This window comes from Macrosteles quadrilineatus, unplaced genomic scaffold (assembly GCF_028750875.1).
Source record: "Macrosteles quadrilineatus isolate MER2022 unplaced genomic scaffold, UCM_ALF_1.0 Scaffold_4__1_contigs__length_99947679, whole genome shotgun sequence".
Lineage (NCBI taxonomy): Eukaryota > Metazoa > Arthropoda > Insecta > Hemiptera > Cicadellidae > Macrosteles > Macrosteles quadrilineatus.
The window spans coordinates 27,112,349-27,131,060 of NW_026542597.1; the positions used below are offsets into that span (position 1 = coordinate 27,112,349).

The 18,712-nt window shown below is 30.2% G+C and overlaps 1 protein-coding gene across 1 annotated transcript in view; it reads right to left on the bottom strand.

Moving 5' to 3' along the window:
• LOC128991511 (adenylyl cyclase 78C-like) overlaps nucleotides 1-18,712 on the bottom strand; it is a 178,129-nt gene that overhangs the window by 59,758 nt on the left and 99,659 nt on the right. The window contains exon 6 of the mRNA XM_054414450.1: nucleotides 11,585-11,665. Coding sequence (XP_054270425.1) covers nucleotides 11,585-11,613 — 29 coding nt within the window. The 5' untranslated portion in view covers nucleotides 11,614-11,665. The remainder of the gene's footprint in view (nucleotides 1-11,584; nucleotides 11,666-18,712) is intronic.

Below are 18,712 nucleotides of genomic sequence, written 5' to 3' on the forward strand. Positions count from 1 at the left end.
AGTATAGTCTAAAATAAAAGAAATATATAAAACATGGCCAACTGCAGTACTCAAAATAGTACTTTTCCCATTAGGCTCGTCTGTGATAACAATCCTGTACGTGATTACTGCAGAGTCGTTGAATACAAATTGAATTTTATCTTTTATCAGTTTCTCGTTCATGAACGTGTGCAAATCGGACTTTTAAACTGTTCAATTCTTTTGAAACTCATTGTACTAAAAGTGGTGGTTGTATAAACGTTTTAAAGCTAGTAGTTATTTAAAATATAATTTTAAGTTATATTATTGTTTCAAGTCACAACGGTTAAGTTCCTAGATGCATAAAGAACTCAACAAACTTATAGAAAGTTATTGAAATGGATTTTTAAATACCAATTAGTATTTTAAATATTGGTTCTCACAATTTCATATTTGTATGCATTTTATTTTGTAAAGGTTTTAATTTATCTTTTTCTAAACATTACTAAATTGTTGATGTAGGCCCACTTAGGCCTAAATTTAATAGGAACCTAGGGAACATACAATTTATGTACATAATAATAACTTTAAGGTGGGTTTTTGGCCGTTATTTTCTCATATTTTCCTTCAAAAATAAAAATTCTAGTATCAATTAATATTTATTTACCAAACCTTCCTTCAATTTAAAAAACTAAATGATCAGGGGGTTGGTCAAATAATATTCAAAAAAGTAAAGAAAATAATAAATCAGGTAATATAACATTATAAACTGTAAACTAGAATTGGATTGCACTCATGAAAAATCTCCACTATTATTAGTTTTATATCCATAGCAGTAGATTTCAAGCATTGTTCCATTAATCCACTTAATGCTAGACAGGCCGATTTGTCAAATTGCTAATGAACTCACGCACAGAAAAACAACCCAGTAAAACCTCTTCTTCAGCAACATTTGTCAAACAGAGTAACCAAACAAAAATGCTTTTGATTTGCATTATTGGAAAGGTCTAAAAGAAATTTTCCTAGATTAATTTTCTGTATAATATGAAGTAAGGATTCGATATTATACTGTTTATAAAAAGTATTCTGTATTAAATTATAAAATTAACGTTTCTATTATCCAATTTATTTTGTACTTGTTATCAAAAAATCGGTCCGTTTTAACTTACACATCCCAACAAGAATGTTTATCTTGAAAAAGATTAAAAGTAAGGCCGATCATAAGATCAGTTTGTCTTTACAGTTGTTTTCTCTCGTTCTTAGAGAACACTTACTTCACAGAAGAGTTTTTATTAAACATTCTCAGCAGTTTAAGTGTTCCACGTTATTGCTATTGTTATGTGATACGTTTTAAACGTTGAGATGTTGAGCACAATAAGTGTTAAAAATATAAATAAAAAGGAATGTAATATAGCAGTTGTGTAGGTTAAAATATACACATTTTAAAACATGGGGGTGTAATTGTGTGTTTTTCAAACGTGGAAAATTAATTTGTACTTTGTAGATTTTGAGCATTTTGTCATATAACACTTGATCGTAGGAATTACATTAATTGTCTATGTATGATGTGATTTCGTCAGATCTAGGTTTTGTTAGGCTAGATACGACCTTTTATAATTATTATATTGCTCTTTCAACTCGTTATGACCTGAACACATGGTTTATTATGAAGAAAAATGTTTTTTGCTAGTTTTCTAACGATACCGAAAAAATATTCTACTAAACAAAATGTTTAAATTTGTTTGCCTTGCTTGGTGCTTTGTCGACGGACTGTTAAAGGCAACATTAGGTTAAATAAAATCTTTACATGTATTGAATAAAATACGAAATATTTTAAGAATTTTACCTACGACATTTTAAAGTAGCCGTTTCAGTTCAGTTCTTATAATTGAAAAGTATCACATAACAGAATTGTTTACTTACATAATAGCATATTTTTACTTAACAACACCAGTAACGGACCAATAAGGTTCAAGGACTGAGAGAGAAGAAGTAAAATTGTATGCTTCGAAAGTCAACTAATCAGCTGTTAAGACCATTTTTGTTATTGTTGATGATGAATGGTGCAATTAGTGTTTGGTGCAATGATTCGTTTGAGGTTATAAACGAAAACATAACATCTCTTAGAAGTTATGAGTATTGATTGTTAGTAATTAAGAAACTGTCGTGGGTAAAGTAGTGTACGTAACTCACGTTAGTAGTCTTACGACACTCGTAGAAGTTTTTAAGGCACTTGCCAAGGCTCATACCTACTCGTGTCGTAAAGACTAACTTAACGCTATCGCTACGTAAACTACTATTATCCACTTCAACATTTGATTTCACAACATCCACAATAAAAAAACCGGTTATCATGTCAGTCACAAAGTAAAATATAGGAGACTAGATCATATCCCATAAGTAACCTTCAAATGATGATACTACTTATATTATAACTTATAACTTAATACATATATCATATTATCAACTTAAAAATGACACTAAAACATTATTATAAATTGACTTCCAATGAAATTAATTATAATTTTTTGGCTAAAATCTTTCGATGGATTGTTGTAATTAAAAAATTTAATAAAGTGATCAAATGCAGGCAATCTGACGAGAAAGAGTAAATGGTTGGGAAATTTATGAAGCGTAAATTAAAACTTGTATTCTTTCGAAAGACGTTAAATAAAAGATGGAAGTTTAATAGTTTCTTAAGAGTTTGAGAAAAAAATGTTTTACCATTGACATTAATCCTAACCCATTTATTTTAAATAATTTAGTTACAATTATGATAAAGAAATATCAGGGAACAAAAGGCTATTAATTATTTGGAAAGAATAAACCGTGTTTATGATGAATTCCTCCTCCATGTGTACAACAGATAAACAATACAATGGAAGTAACATTAGAAATGTACCAACCGTGTACAAATATGTACGGAAAAGAGCAACACTCCCTTCCTTATATTCGTTTGAGACAATTAATTCACAAAATGTATGAAAAGTAAAATATAAACTAAATTCAGAGTCTAATAAATACACAGAAAACTATAGCACGAATAATTTTTGTAGTGAATACTAGTTTAAACAGTGCGAGTATAGCATAGTACTAAGTAAGTATTATGCTGTCGTAGTGTGGTTTATAATTATTAGGCTAGGAGCTTCGATATCATTACGTCACTAAATTATTTTACTCACCTAAGTACTTACAACCTTACTTTTATCTTTACTGTGTGATAATTAATATAACCTTCTTGACAGTTGAATGATGTTCTTCAATTAAATTTTAGCACAAATTACTAGTACCACTTACTACTTATGAATGCCTATTTTGAGATACACATTGAACTTCAAACTATAAAATGCATCAGACTTTGGTTGTCTTATCCTACTATAAAATTTAAGGAGCTTGTTTTAGAATGATCGGTTTCTAAATTTATCCATAGCAAAGTTGAAACTAACAACCACGTCGTTAAAGAAAACCCCTTGTATTATAATACCTCATCCCTCTCTTTTAGGTATATCTTTGAGAATATCTCCGTGAGCTTTAATTCCATTAAGTCACCATCCAGTTAAATCCAAGGGAAGCAACAGTTAAGACGGACTTAGAGGAGGATTTACAGTAGAGACGTGCCACGATTGTGATAAGGTCATTGACCTGTCTTGTCATTCTTACTTTCCCTGGTTAGGGTCTTCTTTATTCTCCACAATAAACAGTTGGATCTAAAAGGCTGAGTATTATGTATGGGGTGAGCTTGAACTACGATAATGAGTGCAACATGAAAGTAAATTTGTTTAATTAGTAAGCGCAAGTGTTAACAACCGAAAGAGTTGAAATGAAAATTGAAAATTGAGTTGAAATGCACTGGTTAACACCCTAGCCCTATGTTAACACAAGACTATAGGAAAAAAATATTTAAAAGGTTTGACATTTTTTAAATTAAAAACGGGTCTTTCTTGAGTTTTAATAACATGTAGCTTAATATGATTGAATTTAATTTTCTTTGTATAAATTAAACGTCAGAAAACTTGAAAGATTTATTAAACCAATTATAACTTTGTTGAAAGAACGTGAAATATTGATGGACGGGATTATTCAAGTGAAAACGATATTTTATAGCTTCTTAATTTGTTGTGTTTTAAGAAAGAACAGTTTTTTCTTCTTTTAGCGAATTTCCCATATAGGGAATAAGCTATTACCGTAGTACTCATGGTAAGACCTGGACCCGGGACCGATTTTTTTTTTCGTTTTGAGGTCCCTAGAGGCCAAAAACACCATCCGTTCAAATTCATATATATATATATATATTTATATATATATATATTTATATATATATATATTTATATATATATATATTTATATATATATATATGTGTCCGTTAGCGCGATAACTCGAGCAAAAATGATCCGATTTTGATGAAATTTGGTACAAACGTGTAAACCTACGTTTATTCGAACGAGTTCGCGAACCAGCATGATCGGACCATGGGAACGGGGGTTTATGGGGGCTTTTATGGGGTAAAAATGGGTTTTTCCCATTTTTGACACAAAAAACATAAAATTTTGCAATTTCTTTCTAAACTATTTTGTAGAGCTTAAAAAAACAAATAACTTAGTATATTGAAGCGTTGTAACGCGCCTAATGGTTACGGAGAAAATTCCAAAAAATTTTAAATTTAAATTTCCCATGTTATTCTTATGGAGAATAAGTAAACTGTTGTAGTTTGCTTGTTTATTAACATATTTTGCCCAAATTGGGAAAATGTTTTTATTTCTTACTAACTATTAACATTTTACATAAAAAACACGTTTACCCTCCCTGTTGCAGCAAACCTAAGTATGTTTTAAACTGATTCTATTTAAATAGGGAATAAATGTGATATTTTTAAGGAGACATTTTAGTGTAAATCCATTCAGGGAAATGGAAATTCGCTTAGTCTGCAGGTTTGCTGCGGCGGGGGTATTTTTCGTATTAAATTACTTTGTTTATCCATCGTTCATTAAAAATTAAAAAAACTGATTTAATTCAACAAACAACTAAATTTCAAGTAGTTTTCGGGAAAAATATTTTTGGCAATCTATCTAGTTGTATTATTTGTTTCCTAACGACATCACTTATGAAAGTATTTTCAAACGATTGATACAAATTCCTGCGTCACGTATCGCAGTAGTGAAAGTTATAATGACATGCCTAAGTGATAACAATTTTTTAAAACTTATATGCATGCTTTTTTAATAAAAAAGAAGTAAATTAATTAATTTAAAATAATTAAAAAACTAAAAAAAATGTATTGCAAAATACGTTAGTTTTAGAAAAAAGAACTTACTAATTCCATATTAGTCAATGCAATGCACACTTTTACAGTTCTAGTGAATTCAAAATTAAAAAAAAAAACTGGAGGCATCTCAATAGGTATTGTACGTGTTAAGGTGTTGAAGGGCCCTCAAACACGGGAAACTACAAAAGTAGTCATGCTTTTTATGAACACTTAAACATTACATCCGATCATTTTTATGAAATTTCTGGAAACTGCAATGGACATACCTATTGCCTAGTGAGCAATAATTTTCATTTGTTCTCGACATTATTACTGCTCCCAGCCATTTAATAATTACCTCTACAACCGCCGATTGTGTGTTTAAGCGTATAAGGATGTCTATTGATTGGTTTTTTGTGGAACAATTAGAAAATACCAACTCTCCTATTCCCAAATGATTTAAATTTTTAAACTACCACACAACTAATTGAAAGTATTGACTAAAACATTTGGTAAGACGAGATAGATTCTGTGGTTATATAGAAATAAACACTCACTTTATAGAATTAAATAAACAATAAAAATAATTAATTCAATAAAATAGTTAAGGAATAGTTCCACTAGATTTAAGAAAAATATTTATTTAGTAAAATTTTTATTTCCCTTGTATTTGTTTCAAGTTAAAATTGCAAACAAATTATTTTCTAATAAATATACCATTTGTGTGTAAGACGGAAAGGCATCCGCTATGTATTATTTGAATGGACGACGATCACTTCGGACAGTATTGAGGCCTGTCTTTGAATATAAATGAAACTCAGTACTTGTCAATTTCAGATATTAGAAAAGAAGAATCCATTAAAAATAAATACTAATATAGGTTTTTTTATAGTTTATTTTTTAACCGATTGTGTCATTAAAAAGCATTTATACCTCAAATGTGTCTGAAGTATAGTATTTTATACTTTACAATCGTTGGGAAATGGGTTTCTTGACGTGTTTTTAAGTTTAAGTGGGATATGGATTATTTTTGAATTAAATAAAACCATTTAACTAGGTACAAACTAGGACAAAAATGCTGTAAGTACGAGTTTTGAAGAGGAAAACACGGCTTGGGCCTTGGAGTTTTATAGTAGTTTAGCGAACTCCAAAAGCAACATGGCTGGATTGGAAAGAGTGAGTCCGCGCGCTTTTCAATTCAGAATAGTGTCTCTCAAACAAAACTTTGGTACAACTAATACATTTTTATTTATTGGTTTTATTGGTTTATAAATGGCTACTAAGATTTTAACTAAATTCTAGTCAAATTGATATATTTGATATATTATTATGCTAAAGGTATAACACTGTCAATAACAATATTACCGCATTGCAAACAACATTTGAAGCGTTCAAGATTTTAGCTGAAGCAATGAACAAACAATATTAAATCTGAAAGTTCCCTGAGAGATTTTGGGCTTGTCTCGCAAGTTTACCTTTATTACTCAAACGTCACTTTTGTAATTTGCTTTTATAACTACTTTAGAAGTTTTAAATACTTCAATAACTATACAACTATTTATTGTACAGTACGTAGTTCGAAAAAAAACTATTTAACTTGTAGCAACGTTTGTATTTCGATTTGCAACAAAAAACAAGGTAACTTACCTTTAAGTTATCTATGACAAATCGTATATTTAAAACTGTTTAAGCAATCTTAAGTAAAAAATTTCTTTTAAAGCTTTTTACGTTTAAGCCTTTATCTACATTTCATTTAGAAAGCTTATTGTACTTGTCAGTATTTTTTTGTTACAGCAGTAGACCGTTAAGTTTAACAGAGTAACTTTTCGATGATTTGAGGTTTTTTTAGTTATCAGCGAAAAATATATGCACGTGTAAAAACTTCTTGTCTTTCCCTATGGGTGTAATTTGATAGCTGACAGACGTACTTTTATCGGGTTGAACAAAATATCTTGCAGACTAACGATAATGTTTTGATTGTGAGACGTTGGGAGCCTTGAAGAGATTATAAGTGGGAGTGGAAAATTTAAAAATTAAAATACATAGAGCATGAAAATATTCAAGTATGTTGCGTATGCAACGAAAACTCTATCAATGTAAAATTCGTCTTACTCGAGGAAATATTCATGAAGGAAACACAAAGCTTATTTGTTGAGTGTTAGAACAAGTTCTAACGCAATATCGCAGTTCTGCAAACTTGGTTACGAGTTGCTTACATCAGTTTGTTAAAGCGGAACACAAAAGTATTCTTAAAAACAAAAAAAACCCCTTTGTAAAAGAACACCTTGTAATATTTACTAAGAATTATATTTAGCAATTGTTTCATCCGTGCTTCCAATCTTAATGTATGTAACTCACAAATTTACAAATTTTTTTAAAAAACTTAATCTTTCTAGTGACCACTAAAAAAACAAACACATTTTTCAACTAATTCTTATTGTTTCCTTTTCAGACCAATGGTGTACAAGCACATTAAAGAAGAAAACTCATTTTAACCTATAAAACCTATGTTTGGTAAACTGGTCATGTTAAATCGAAAAGTTTCAATTTTTACCTAGCTAAATTTTAGATGTCTTCTTTTATTACTTCTTTCTTAGTTAACTAGGAAAGTGTTATTAAAGTTAATTTCGGGGAGCGAGTTGGACTAATAGTGGTGCTAGGGATTCGGTCCCGGGTGGTCACCAATGGATTTTATCTATGTGATAACGGCCTTCTATGACCAGGCTGAAGTTGTGTGTAAAATTTCTGGGCTAGAACCTAGCATCCTAGGATGAGAAGGGAGGATATAAATAATAAATTAAAATTAACATAGACCTGTTAGCAAAACGATTTAAGAAATAATTCATTTTACTATTGGACAAAAAATATTTTATATTATAGTCATACTAAAATGCAATTAAACAGCTAATCATTTCACAGAGATACTAATAAGTGTTTGGCCAGGTATGTTACATCTGAAAATGTTTTATCATGAGTTCTTTTAAATCATTAATATTTGCACCCTTTGTATCCTTCTGTAAGTAAAACAACAAGGCTCTAGTTGAGTCTACAAGAGGAGATGATAGTGGGAGTAGTGAGGAGGTGGAGGTGGAGGTAGTGTTTATGCAAACGTTTTTGTGAAGAGTTGAAGCTTTTAGCTAGGAAAGTGAACTAACAATATTACATTTTCAAGTTTGCTAAGGGAGTTTGTCACCAAAGTACTTGTTTACCTTTATTACTCAAACAACGGTTTCACAAAAAATCTTATTTTCGCTCAAACTTTGACGAAAACAATAACCAAACAGTCAGTAAACAATGAATCCATTGCACAGGTTGTAAAGTGATACTTTCGGACTGGACAATGTGTGATTATTTTAATTGAAAACCAAAATATATAAACGAAAACCACAAAATAAACAAAACCTGTAGTTAACACAAAAAGTATGAGGCAGTTTACTAAACGTTTATTTTGACACAATTTAATGTAGTGTGAAGTCGGATAAGAAAGGCGAGAAAGTTTCTTTAAACAGTTTAAAAGTTAAGGGAAAGAAACAAATCCCTTTTCTGGGAAATACTTCCTGATTATTCTTACCTCACTTTCTTCAATTGCTTTGTGTTTACTAATTCTAAATTGATGTTTAAATACGGGTTTTAATGCTACAATTCTAATTTTAAAACTATTATTTTACTTAGGAACTTCTACTTAGGAAAATTGTATGATTAATCTAATATATAAAATCTCCTTATCGAGCTTAAACACTTATGATCTATTTAACAATAATTCATTAAACATATATAAAGATTACGAATTTTCCAACTGATCTTAAAATGTATAGTTTAGGGGGAAATATTGGACAGCAGTATACAAACAGACCTCTGACAGGAAGATATTAGGAAAAAATTTACTTTTAAACATCTTTAAAAGTATGGCATTATTCAATACTTCCATCGAACATCAAGCAACATGGTAGGCTATATTTAACGTGTATACGTTTAGTATTTTAAACTCATAAAGTTTTATCTATTAGACATTTTCTAGTTAGTCATTTTATTTTTGATAGAGGAAGTAATAAATTTCAAACCTAACAAATCGACCATTTCTTGCCAACCTGACAGCCGTAAATATTATGTAGAAGAGGTGAATTTTTATATTTGGCTAATCCTTGAAGTCTGTATAATGACTGACGGCAACACTTTCATGGTTAAATATATTCTTTCTATAAACCTTTTGATTCAACATCACGACTATAAAAAGGTCAACTGGGTGGCAAAAGATTGTTCAGCAAACTTAGATTATATACAATAACAATAATCCACTAACATAATAATGAATGCATATTTATACTATTGAAATTCTCTCGCTGTTCACTTTGTCCAAATTCCGATAAAAAGTAAATATTTATATTAAAGTATACAACTCAACAAGGTGATACAGTATACACACCGATTTTAATAATGATACGATAAGTATTATTTGTTAATAAAGACTTTTTACCGATATCAAAAATAGTCCGTATTAAAATTAGTAAGCATTTATTATAGTGTAATTTTATATGTTATGACTGAAATAAAACATGTATTTGTGAAATAATTTGAGAAATCAAAATGAATGTTTAATAGTGTTGCTGGAGTAATACATACATTGTACGTAAATTAAAGGCACGCCTGTTGGTGGTCAATTACTAACAGTAGTTTTGTAATTATTATAGCGGTATCATGAGTGCTATACCCATAATAGCAAACCAATGAGGTAGCTTTGGTAAACAGTGGACAGTATTATTACGTTACAAAAACTACATTATTACATAACCGACGGCATTATCCTGTCATAAAACTTGGGCTCATGTCGAAAAGATTTACTGTCAAACCATGTGTAAATTACTTTTATATTTACAAAATATAAATATTAAATTTGATAAACCTTCTTAAAAACAAACTTCGTTTGTGTCCATTAAATAATACTTAAAAAACTATAATTTGAGATAAGACTTACAAGGAAACATTATAGATGAAAATAAAAAGTGAAATTGTTAGAAGTTAGGGAGATTTAAAGTAATATTACAGTTCCATAAACTTGTTTCAGTTGTTTACCTCAAGTCGTTTAGCTTGTTTGTCGCGTTAAGTAGTATAAAAGCATTTCTGCCAAAATAGGAATTAAAGTACTAAACAGTTTTAAAGAACAGTATTTAAGGCAACAATTTACATTATCTTGTTGTTCTACTATTATTCTTATGACTTAAGTTGCAACTTTTTGTATAAACAAAACGTTTGACACAATTAAGATTTTGTTCACATTATTCGCATTACAGCCAACCCAAAATAATTTGAAGGTCTTTTAATTACATCTTTATCGGTGTTTGTTCGAAGCTTTTTGGCATGGAATTAACTATGGTGACAGCAAACCTCTACTTTTTTAAATACCTGAATAGCTTGCGCATGACTAAATGAGCTTTTCAAACATTCATATATTTATTACACATCATATTTATATTTTTGTAAAAATGTAGATAAAAAAAATAAATGGTATTACTAATTTAAATGCAGATTCAGCTAAAGAGAAATAATGTTATTTGTTTCAAAAAGTCTTTTAACATTGAAGCAAACAAACTACACTTAAAGCTGTATAGTTAAAGTTGCCTTTTGAAATATTCTTACGACATATCATGTAATGGTCCTGTTGGTGAAGTTTTCAGTCATTTGTGTTAATTAATTTATCAATGATTTTCCTAAGCAGTCTTGGACAAATGAATCATTGTCCGTAAATAAATTCCTTTCCAATTTGTGTAATATCGATTAAGTATTTAGTCAATCATAATACATACTTTGATCTTGCTCGATTTTCTTAAACTGTGGAAATGTATGACAATTTTATCGTACTAAACAAAGCTTTCTAATTTTTAATGTGTTAAAGTTATCGAATCTCTCCCTTATATTACGACAGTACACTACCTCTAAAGTCAGTTTGGATTGCGTTTGGTCACGAAAAATAACGAGTACAAATCTACACCTAAAATCTTTGTTGCAAAATCTACTAAAAAACTAAATCTGATAAGGATCACGAACTTTTGAGAAACCCGTAAGCCGCACCCCTATCAACCACATACTTGAATGAAAGGTCTTAATGATCAACATCCTCGATTCGTTTTTATTTGATTTTTTTGTTTAGTTTTCCCTGAATTATTAGTTTTGATTCTTCCACAAAGTTAAATGCAAATACAAAATATATTTGTATTAAAATAAGCAACAAGTACGATTAACGATTGACTGTATGGTTTGTAAAACAAGTGTATGTAAATGTTTTTTTACCCATATTATTCTCTAAAGCATTCTCTACTCTCTGCGAAGCACGGGCAAAACAACAAGTAAAGACTAGAGTGATGTTTTATTTGAATGGTTATTGTTACCTCCCAGAGTCTATCTGTAAAGGCTCCATGTCTGGAACGCTCTCTACAGGTGGCAGTCACGAATCACGCCATTTCCTGTCTCTGTAACAAAACGAGAGATGCGACAAAAATTAAAATTATTACCTTAAAATATATATCACTCTATCAGAGAAAACGTGGAATAATTGGAAGAAACATAAATTGGAACCTCGATAAGAAGATCCTCGATAACAATTCACCCTTAATAATAAGTGTAATTTTCAAATCCCCTTGAATTTATTTTACCCTTTATCAACTGTTATTGCCAACCTCGATAAGAATTAAACCTTGTTAACAAGGCTTATTTAGTAACCCCAATGAGAGTCTTGTTATCGAGGTTCTACTGCACTGTCATATATATTTCTTATGAGTTAACACTTGGAAATGTTTCTTTTTTCAATTTTACTTATTTATAGACGATATTAATTTTTCACATTTGAAAGTTATTTATATTGTTTATACAGTATATTGTAATATAAATTACTAGAATTATTTCCTTGTATGAAGCTTGTTGTTGATATAATTAGACAGCAATCCGTGGCGCTACCAAGCCCAGACATGTTATTAAACACCTTCAGTACGTAAATCAAAGTTGCGATGTTTTAAAAATAAACGATACTGTGGACTGGGCCTAGAGCCAGATGCTCTGGACGGTATGTTTTTAATTAGATACGCTTGCTGGTGAATGAAATCTTGATTGAATTGTGGTTAACCATTCCTTAATGATTAAACTCAGTCCAACTTACCTTCTACTCAAGCGTTTAGCGAGGGTTAGTAAGATGTTTAATTATGAGGGCAAAATATAAATAGGGAAATATAAAAAATTAAAATAATTATTAAAATGATTTACGAATTCGTATTAAGTAACTAAGTTATACAAAATTTCAAAATGGTAAACACGTTGTAGTTTTGATCATAATCACGCCCTACTAAATAAAGGGTGAAGACGTTGGTTATCTCCATTTTATGATTGTTTAGGCACTAAGGCAACGTCAAATCTAAAAGAATAGTTTTTGTCTAAATAAAGTAATACGACTGATAATACGATAATCTGAAGACCAAAGATGTTTAAATAAATGTTTTCATTATTTCTGATAATATCATGTCTGTTTGTTTTGTTTCTTTTTTAAGAATAAATGAACTTAAAGATAAATTAACTACTGTAATTGTAAAAATAACTTTAATTGACCCTAACTGGTGAATTTAATGTAAGGGAAGAATTTAAAAGCCCGAGAGTTATTGGCCAAATTTTTTAACTGCTCCAATGTAGCCTAACTAAATTTTCTTTATTGAGTTTGGAGATCAGTCATCAATAATTGATTCAAACTAAAAAAATTAAAAAATATTTTAGACTTTAAACTTTATTAGGTTGTTATCTGTATGAACATGAATATGTATGATAGATTACAGGCCTAAATCATTCCCTTGGTTTTTATTTCGATTATCACAGAAAAGATATTCAAATTCACTTTGAAAACATTCTAAAAATAAAAGTACAATATTACTGCCACACTCAGTTGAGTGTTGCTATCAAAACTATATTTAATAATAATATTATAACTAATTCAATGAACAGATAGCCTATCTAGTAAAAGGGTGTAATTAATTGCAAGAGGAATATTCCTAAACCTACCATTAATGTACTAGTATAAACAAGCGTTAACCATGACCTCAACAGTCTTTCCGTTGCTGTCATGAAACCGTCTTGCAATGATAATATGAAACGGAAATATTCAAAACTAATCGACACGTACATTATGAGAACATTTCCTGCAATACTTGTTCTGCAACAATAATCAAAAATATTTATTTGTTTTTTTTTACTTTTTGCTTATATTGACCATTTAACTGTAAATACTAATTAGAAAGGTTTTATGATATTACTGTCAAAAATACATAACTAATTAAGTAAGAAATTTTAGATAAGTACAAAAATAACGAGTAATATACATGAATCTATAGAACCTCGACCTCATAATATTTTTCGTCGGTATGATTATTGCAGTATACCTAATTGAAAGTTAAATTAAACAAAAATGTCAGCTCGAACATTAAAATTACTATGTAAGATTCATTTTTTCATTGCAATAATTTGAATGTATGTAACCACAAAAAAATTCCTTTACACATTAAAACATACTTCTTTATAGTACCATTATCTTTACCAGTTTCGTAACCATGCTAGTACGGCAATAATTCAAGGCTTGGTTTCATACAAACTCTTAAAATTACGATCTAAGGTACCGACGTTAGAAAGTAAAAATATTTTTGGTTTGGACTGTCCCTTAAAAAAAAACCAAAATAATGCCAATGTCGTGAATAGACAAAAAGGTATAAAAATACTATTTTAAATATTACATAAACTCTAAAAATATATAACAGAAACGCTAGTCAAAATCTCTAATATTCGTTGGAAATTTCAGAAAACCAACTGTGAGATTTTCAAGTGGAAGAATATTTTCAAAATTAAAACGTAAGAAAAATAGTATAGTTTATGAAGCCATTCACTTCGTAATATGTTTCACGCTGTGCAATTTACAACCCCTAAACAACAGTATAGCGTTACCAGGCTAATGTAGGTCGGTGTAGCATATTAAACTAAACAAGGCTACGCAAGAGCAAAGGCAAATGTTTCATACTTAGATGAAACTATGATTTAAGTGTAACAAAAGGGTTAGAGATAGAGCAATGAAATAGTAAGATGTAAAAGATTTTAATTTGTTTGTGGTAGTTTTATAGTAATTACTAGCTATTGTACCCGTGCTTTGCAACGGGAAGAGAACACGAAATAGAAACATTTTGATCTTTACATCTGTTGATAAAATAGTTACACATAAGCTTTTTAAAAACAAAATTTTACCTTTATGGCCTTAATAGGATAGCTGTTGTCATAAATGTAAAAAAATAATATTACTGCACCCTATTGGTAAACCTTGTAACTTTTTAATGCTATTCAATATCATAGAACCAACTTGTGTAGTTGAAACAGCTGACAAAATTCTTTTATTCCTTTTAAATACGATTACTCATAAGGTTAACATGGGAAACACCAGAGCCACTCGGGCGGAGCCCGAAAGGACTTTTAAGATAAGAATGCGTCTATATGTTAATCGGGAATGTGAGCTATCATCATACCAAATTTCAGCCCAATCCGACCAGTATTTTTCGCGTTTACTTGTCACAAACATACATCCATCCATCCATACATCCAAACTTTCTTATTTATAATAATTAGTAGGATTTGTCCTCTTTGAGCCTGTATTTCCAGTGTTTTTGGTATTTGAAAGGTGTACATTTTAAAAGATAATGTACAAAGTGCACTCTTGCTTTTAAATAATGAAAAATAATCAAATAGTGTTATTACTAAATGTATAATTATTTAAATCTACTAATCATTGCAATACCAATCAGAGCAAAAATATGAAATCTTAAACTCCCTTTGAAACACCCCCCTTTTGTAAAAAAAAAATTAATAGCCTCATTGAACAAAAATAAAATTGTATAATATGATAAGTATAAATAAAATTTTTTTTATTTGTGGTTTAAGGTTTGCTTGTTTTTGTAGTATATGAAATAATGCCTTCCCATAAAAACAAAAAAACATCGGTTGATGAACCAGGTTCACATTCCTATATCACCAATAGATTTTACCTTTGTATAGTACGCCCTCTGATTAAAATCCCACTTTAATTGGTAGGTCCATAATTTTTGAAAACAACACACATAGGCATCTTTGAAAAGGAGAAGCTTGTATGTATAAAGGAATTCCTGACCAGATATAATTTTTTAAAATATTTGAATACGATATCCCTATCATAGAGTCAAAAGCCCCAACTGTTTGTTGACATATTGTTTGATGATTATTGTGGTACGCATTTCCATGCGTAGAGATAATTTCAAATAGAATTAGTCGTCGATTAACGAATTTATAGATATAAAAAGATGAACAGCTCACACGAACCATATACGGATGCTATGAATGAAGCTTCTGACAAGATTAGTTCAAAAGGATTTCACACTTGGGAAACACTTCTCATTAAAACCACTCTCAGTTCGTGGTATCGCTCCCAAATACGTGCGTTAATTTGTCAGCTTCTAATGCACAGAACGATCCATCCAAATGCACAGTTAGGTCATTACTCACCATAAATCTACACAGGTTATCTGAGTGTTTATTGTTGAATCTTTATATTAATGGCGTGAATCGATTACAATTCTTATTATCTTTAAATACAGATTAAATGTACAGTATGAACTCATTTTTATTGCATAGGAAATTAGGATAACATATTAACAAACAATTCAATTGTGCTACAGGTGCTTAAATATATAGTCTTCTAAAAATAATGACTGATCGTGTGTCACACTATATAATTAGTATTTTAGGCCATATGAAAAATATTTACCCTAAGGATACAGTATAGCCAATATATATACTACATATTTTGACAATTGTATCTTCGAATTTTTTTTTCAATAAGCTCAAATAAACGCCCAAAATGTTAGGGAAAGTTATGACGAAGAAGAGTAAACATGCCATGATATAGCTTTCCTTCTCTTCTTTTTGAAAATATTTTTTATAAAACTCCAGGTAAACACCTTGGTTGGCTTTTGGTACACAAAGTACCACATTTTTAAACAACTTTTCGTATTAAAATCACACGAAACCCCGCAAAATATATTTTGAAATATAAGTTCCCCTTTTTTATCATAATATGACTCGTATTTAGTTATTCTTTTGAAGTACTTATCAGCCATTGTTGAAAACACGTTAATTAAATTGCGTGAAAACATTGTATTAGGAAAATTAACAAACTTTGCTGTATTTGGTTTTCCAATTTCGTCTGTTGAATAAGAGTAGTTCCCCAAATACAAAGAATACACATTGATGTGTATAATAATCTGATAAACCCTCACATTGATAGTAGACGTATTATTCGTAATCGTGTCATTGTTCAACCAGACGCCATGTTTATTAGGTTTTAAGCCATTTAAAACCTTTTTCACCACAGTATGATGTTTTTGACAGTATTACATACGTTAATTGGTGAATGAAAGTTACGTTCTGCTGGCCATGCCAGCTGTCATCGTAATTTGGGGACCGAGCAGGTTTTTACAGCCCGGGGCCGCAAAATCAGCTGTCCGCTTACTTACTTAAAACATGAATGCATTTTAAATACACAATCAAAATCCATAGCATTGCAATATAATTGTGTTATTGTCACCGTTGCCTAGCAACCATTTATTTTTATTTTTGCTGATTCCTCATATTATTTTTTACATCCTTAAAGTTGTAGTTGTGTTGACTATCAGTGTGCATTATTATAGTGGTGAATAGTGGTGGGTATAGTGTGGTGAAAAATAGCGTTCGTACCACGGACCGAAATGGTTTTGCAGCTCTCGATCGATTTAAGTTCTCGACTCCGTCTCGAACTTAAAAACTATCTCGAGCCGGCAAAACCTCATTTTCGGCCCTAGGTACGAAATATACTATTCAATACTTACATATCTCGTAAAATTTCATTATCATTTTTGTAAGCTTAGGCTGGTATTCTTTTAATCAGAACCAAATTTTAAAAGCAAGCCAATTCCTTTTTGCGAAATTAAATCAAATGTTTGTAATTTTTTTATTGCTCAGAATAGATCTTACAATATATAAGCTTGACCTAGGCTTAGATAACTTGAAAAATGAGGCAACTTTAACGCATGACCAATAAGTATAATCAATTTAAGTAAAAATTTACTGAATCACACGTCTGACAAGTTAGTTTTTAATTTCGCGCTCCACAAAGCACTGTAACTTACTTCTATTGTGAGTATTGATCTCCAAACATCTCATATGAGATGGAATGACCGACTCAGTTGTCTCACAAACAAGAGTGATTCATATCTTTGGACCAACTGCATCAATCGTATGTCATACACGTTCCGGTCAATATACCTTTCCTGATTTGAGCACAAAGTTTGAGATTTATTATTAAAATAGCAACAGAATATACGCTAATTAAATGTACCATACAATAATTTTTTTTTTAGATTGAATGGAAGTAAATATTTTGTATGGAACTTTTGTATGGAGAGTTTGATTGATTTTAGTTTAGGATATACTTAGCACACCTGTTTTATAATAAAATAGAAAATTTTATTTACGATACAACTTTACAATTATATTTACACTCACTACCACTCACCAGGATTAGTAAAAGGTTTCACACAAATCTTTAAGAAAGTGTATTTATACTTGACATTCGACTTATCATTAAAATGTTTTTGTATTTACAAAAAGTAAAAAAAAATGTCAGTATACAAACAATGCTACAGTAATGACAATTGTATTTCATAGGTTTATCTAAAAAATCCGTAATATTTTAACGTTAACGCTTTTTCATTATTTTTTTTGTATTTCCATCTACTTTATGAAGGAAAAAATACACCAACTAAAATTGGTATGAGGGTTATGAAGGTTATATAATATATTTATTCTTTGAGTTTTTAATCACCATTCAAACTCTCAAAAGGGAAAATCACTAAGTACTTTGACGTTCACTCAAATAGAAACGCAGCTAATTAAAACACTTGATTTTGGCCCGGACCCAAAGAAGGTGTGTTTATTTTTAAACCTCACACATGAGGTACGCTGACAAGATTAACTGTACTGTAAAACAGTTTATCACTTGACAGAATGCAGTAGTGCGATCAAAGTGTTCTTCAACCTCTAAGGGTTGAGTTATCGTTTATAGTTACAATGCATGCACTCTTAATGACACCCCCAATTTAACTACTCCTTAATAAGCCCCAAAAATTATTAATAGCAACGCCCCTAAGTTTGGTTTGTATTATTAATAATTATAATTCTTACAAAATGAATTGACGATAGTGTCAAGATCAAAGTTTAGACAACCTCCCTATGTGTAAACATATTGTACTTAGGTGAGTTGGTAGTCCAACGAGCAAACTAGCCTTAGTCACTAACAAGACTACAAGATCGCGCCACCCATCCTACACTCATCTCCATTCATACTTGGCATAAAATACCTACTTTGTATAGTCGCCATTTAATAAGAAAGGAAAGTATTAAAATATTAAAGCTACGAATTTAAGGTAGCAATT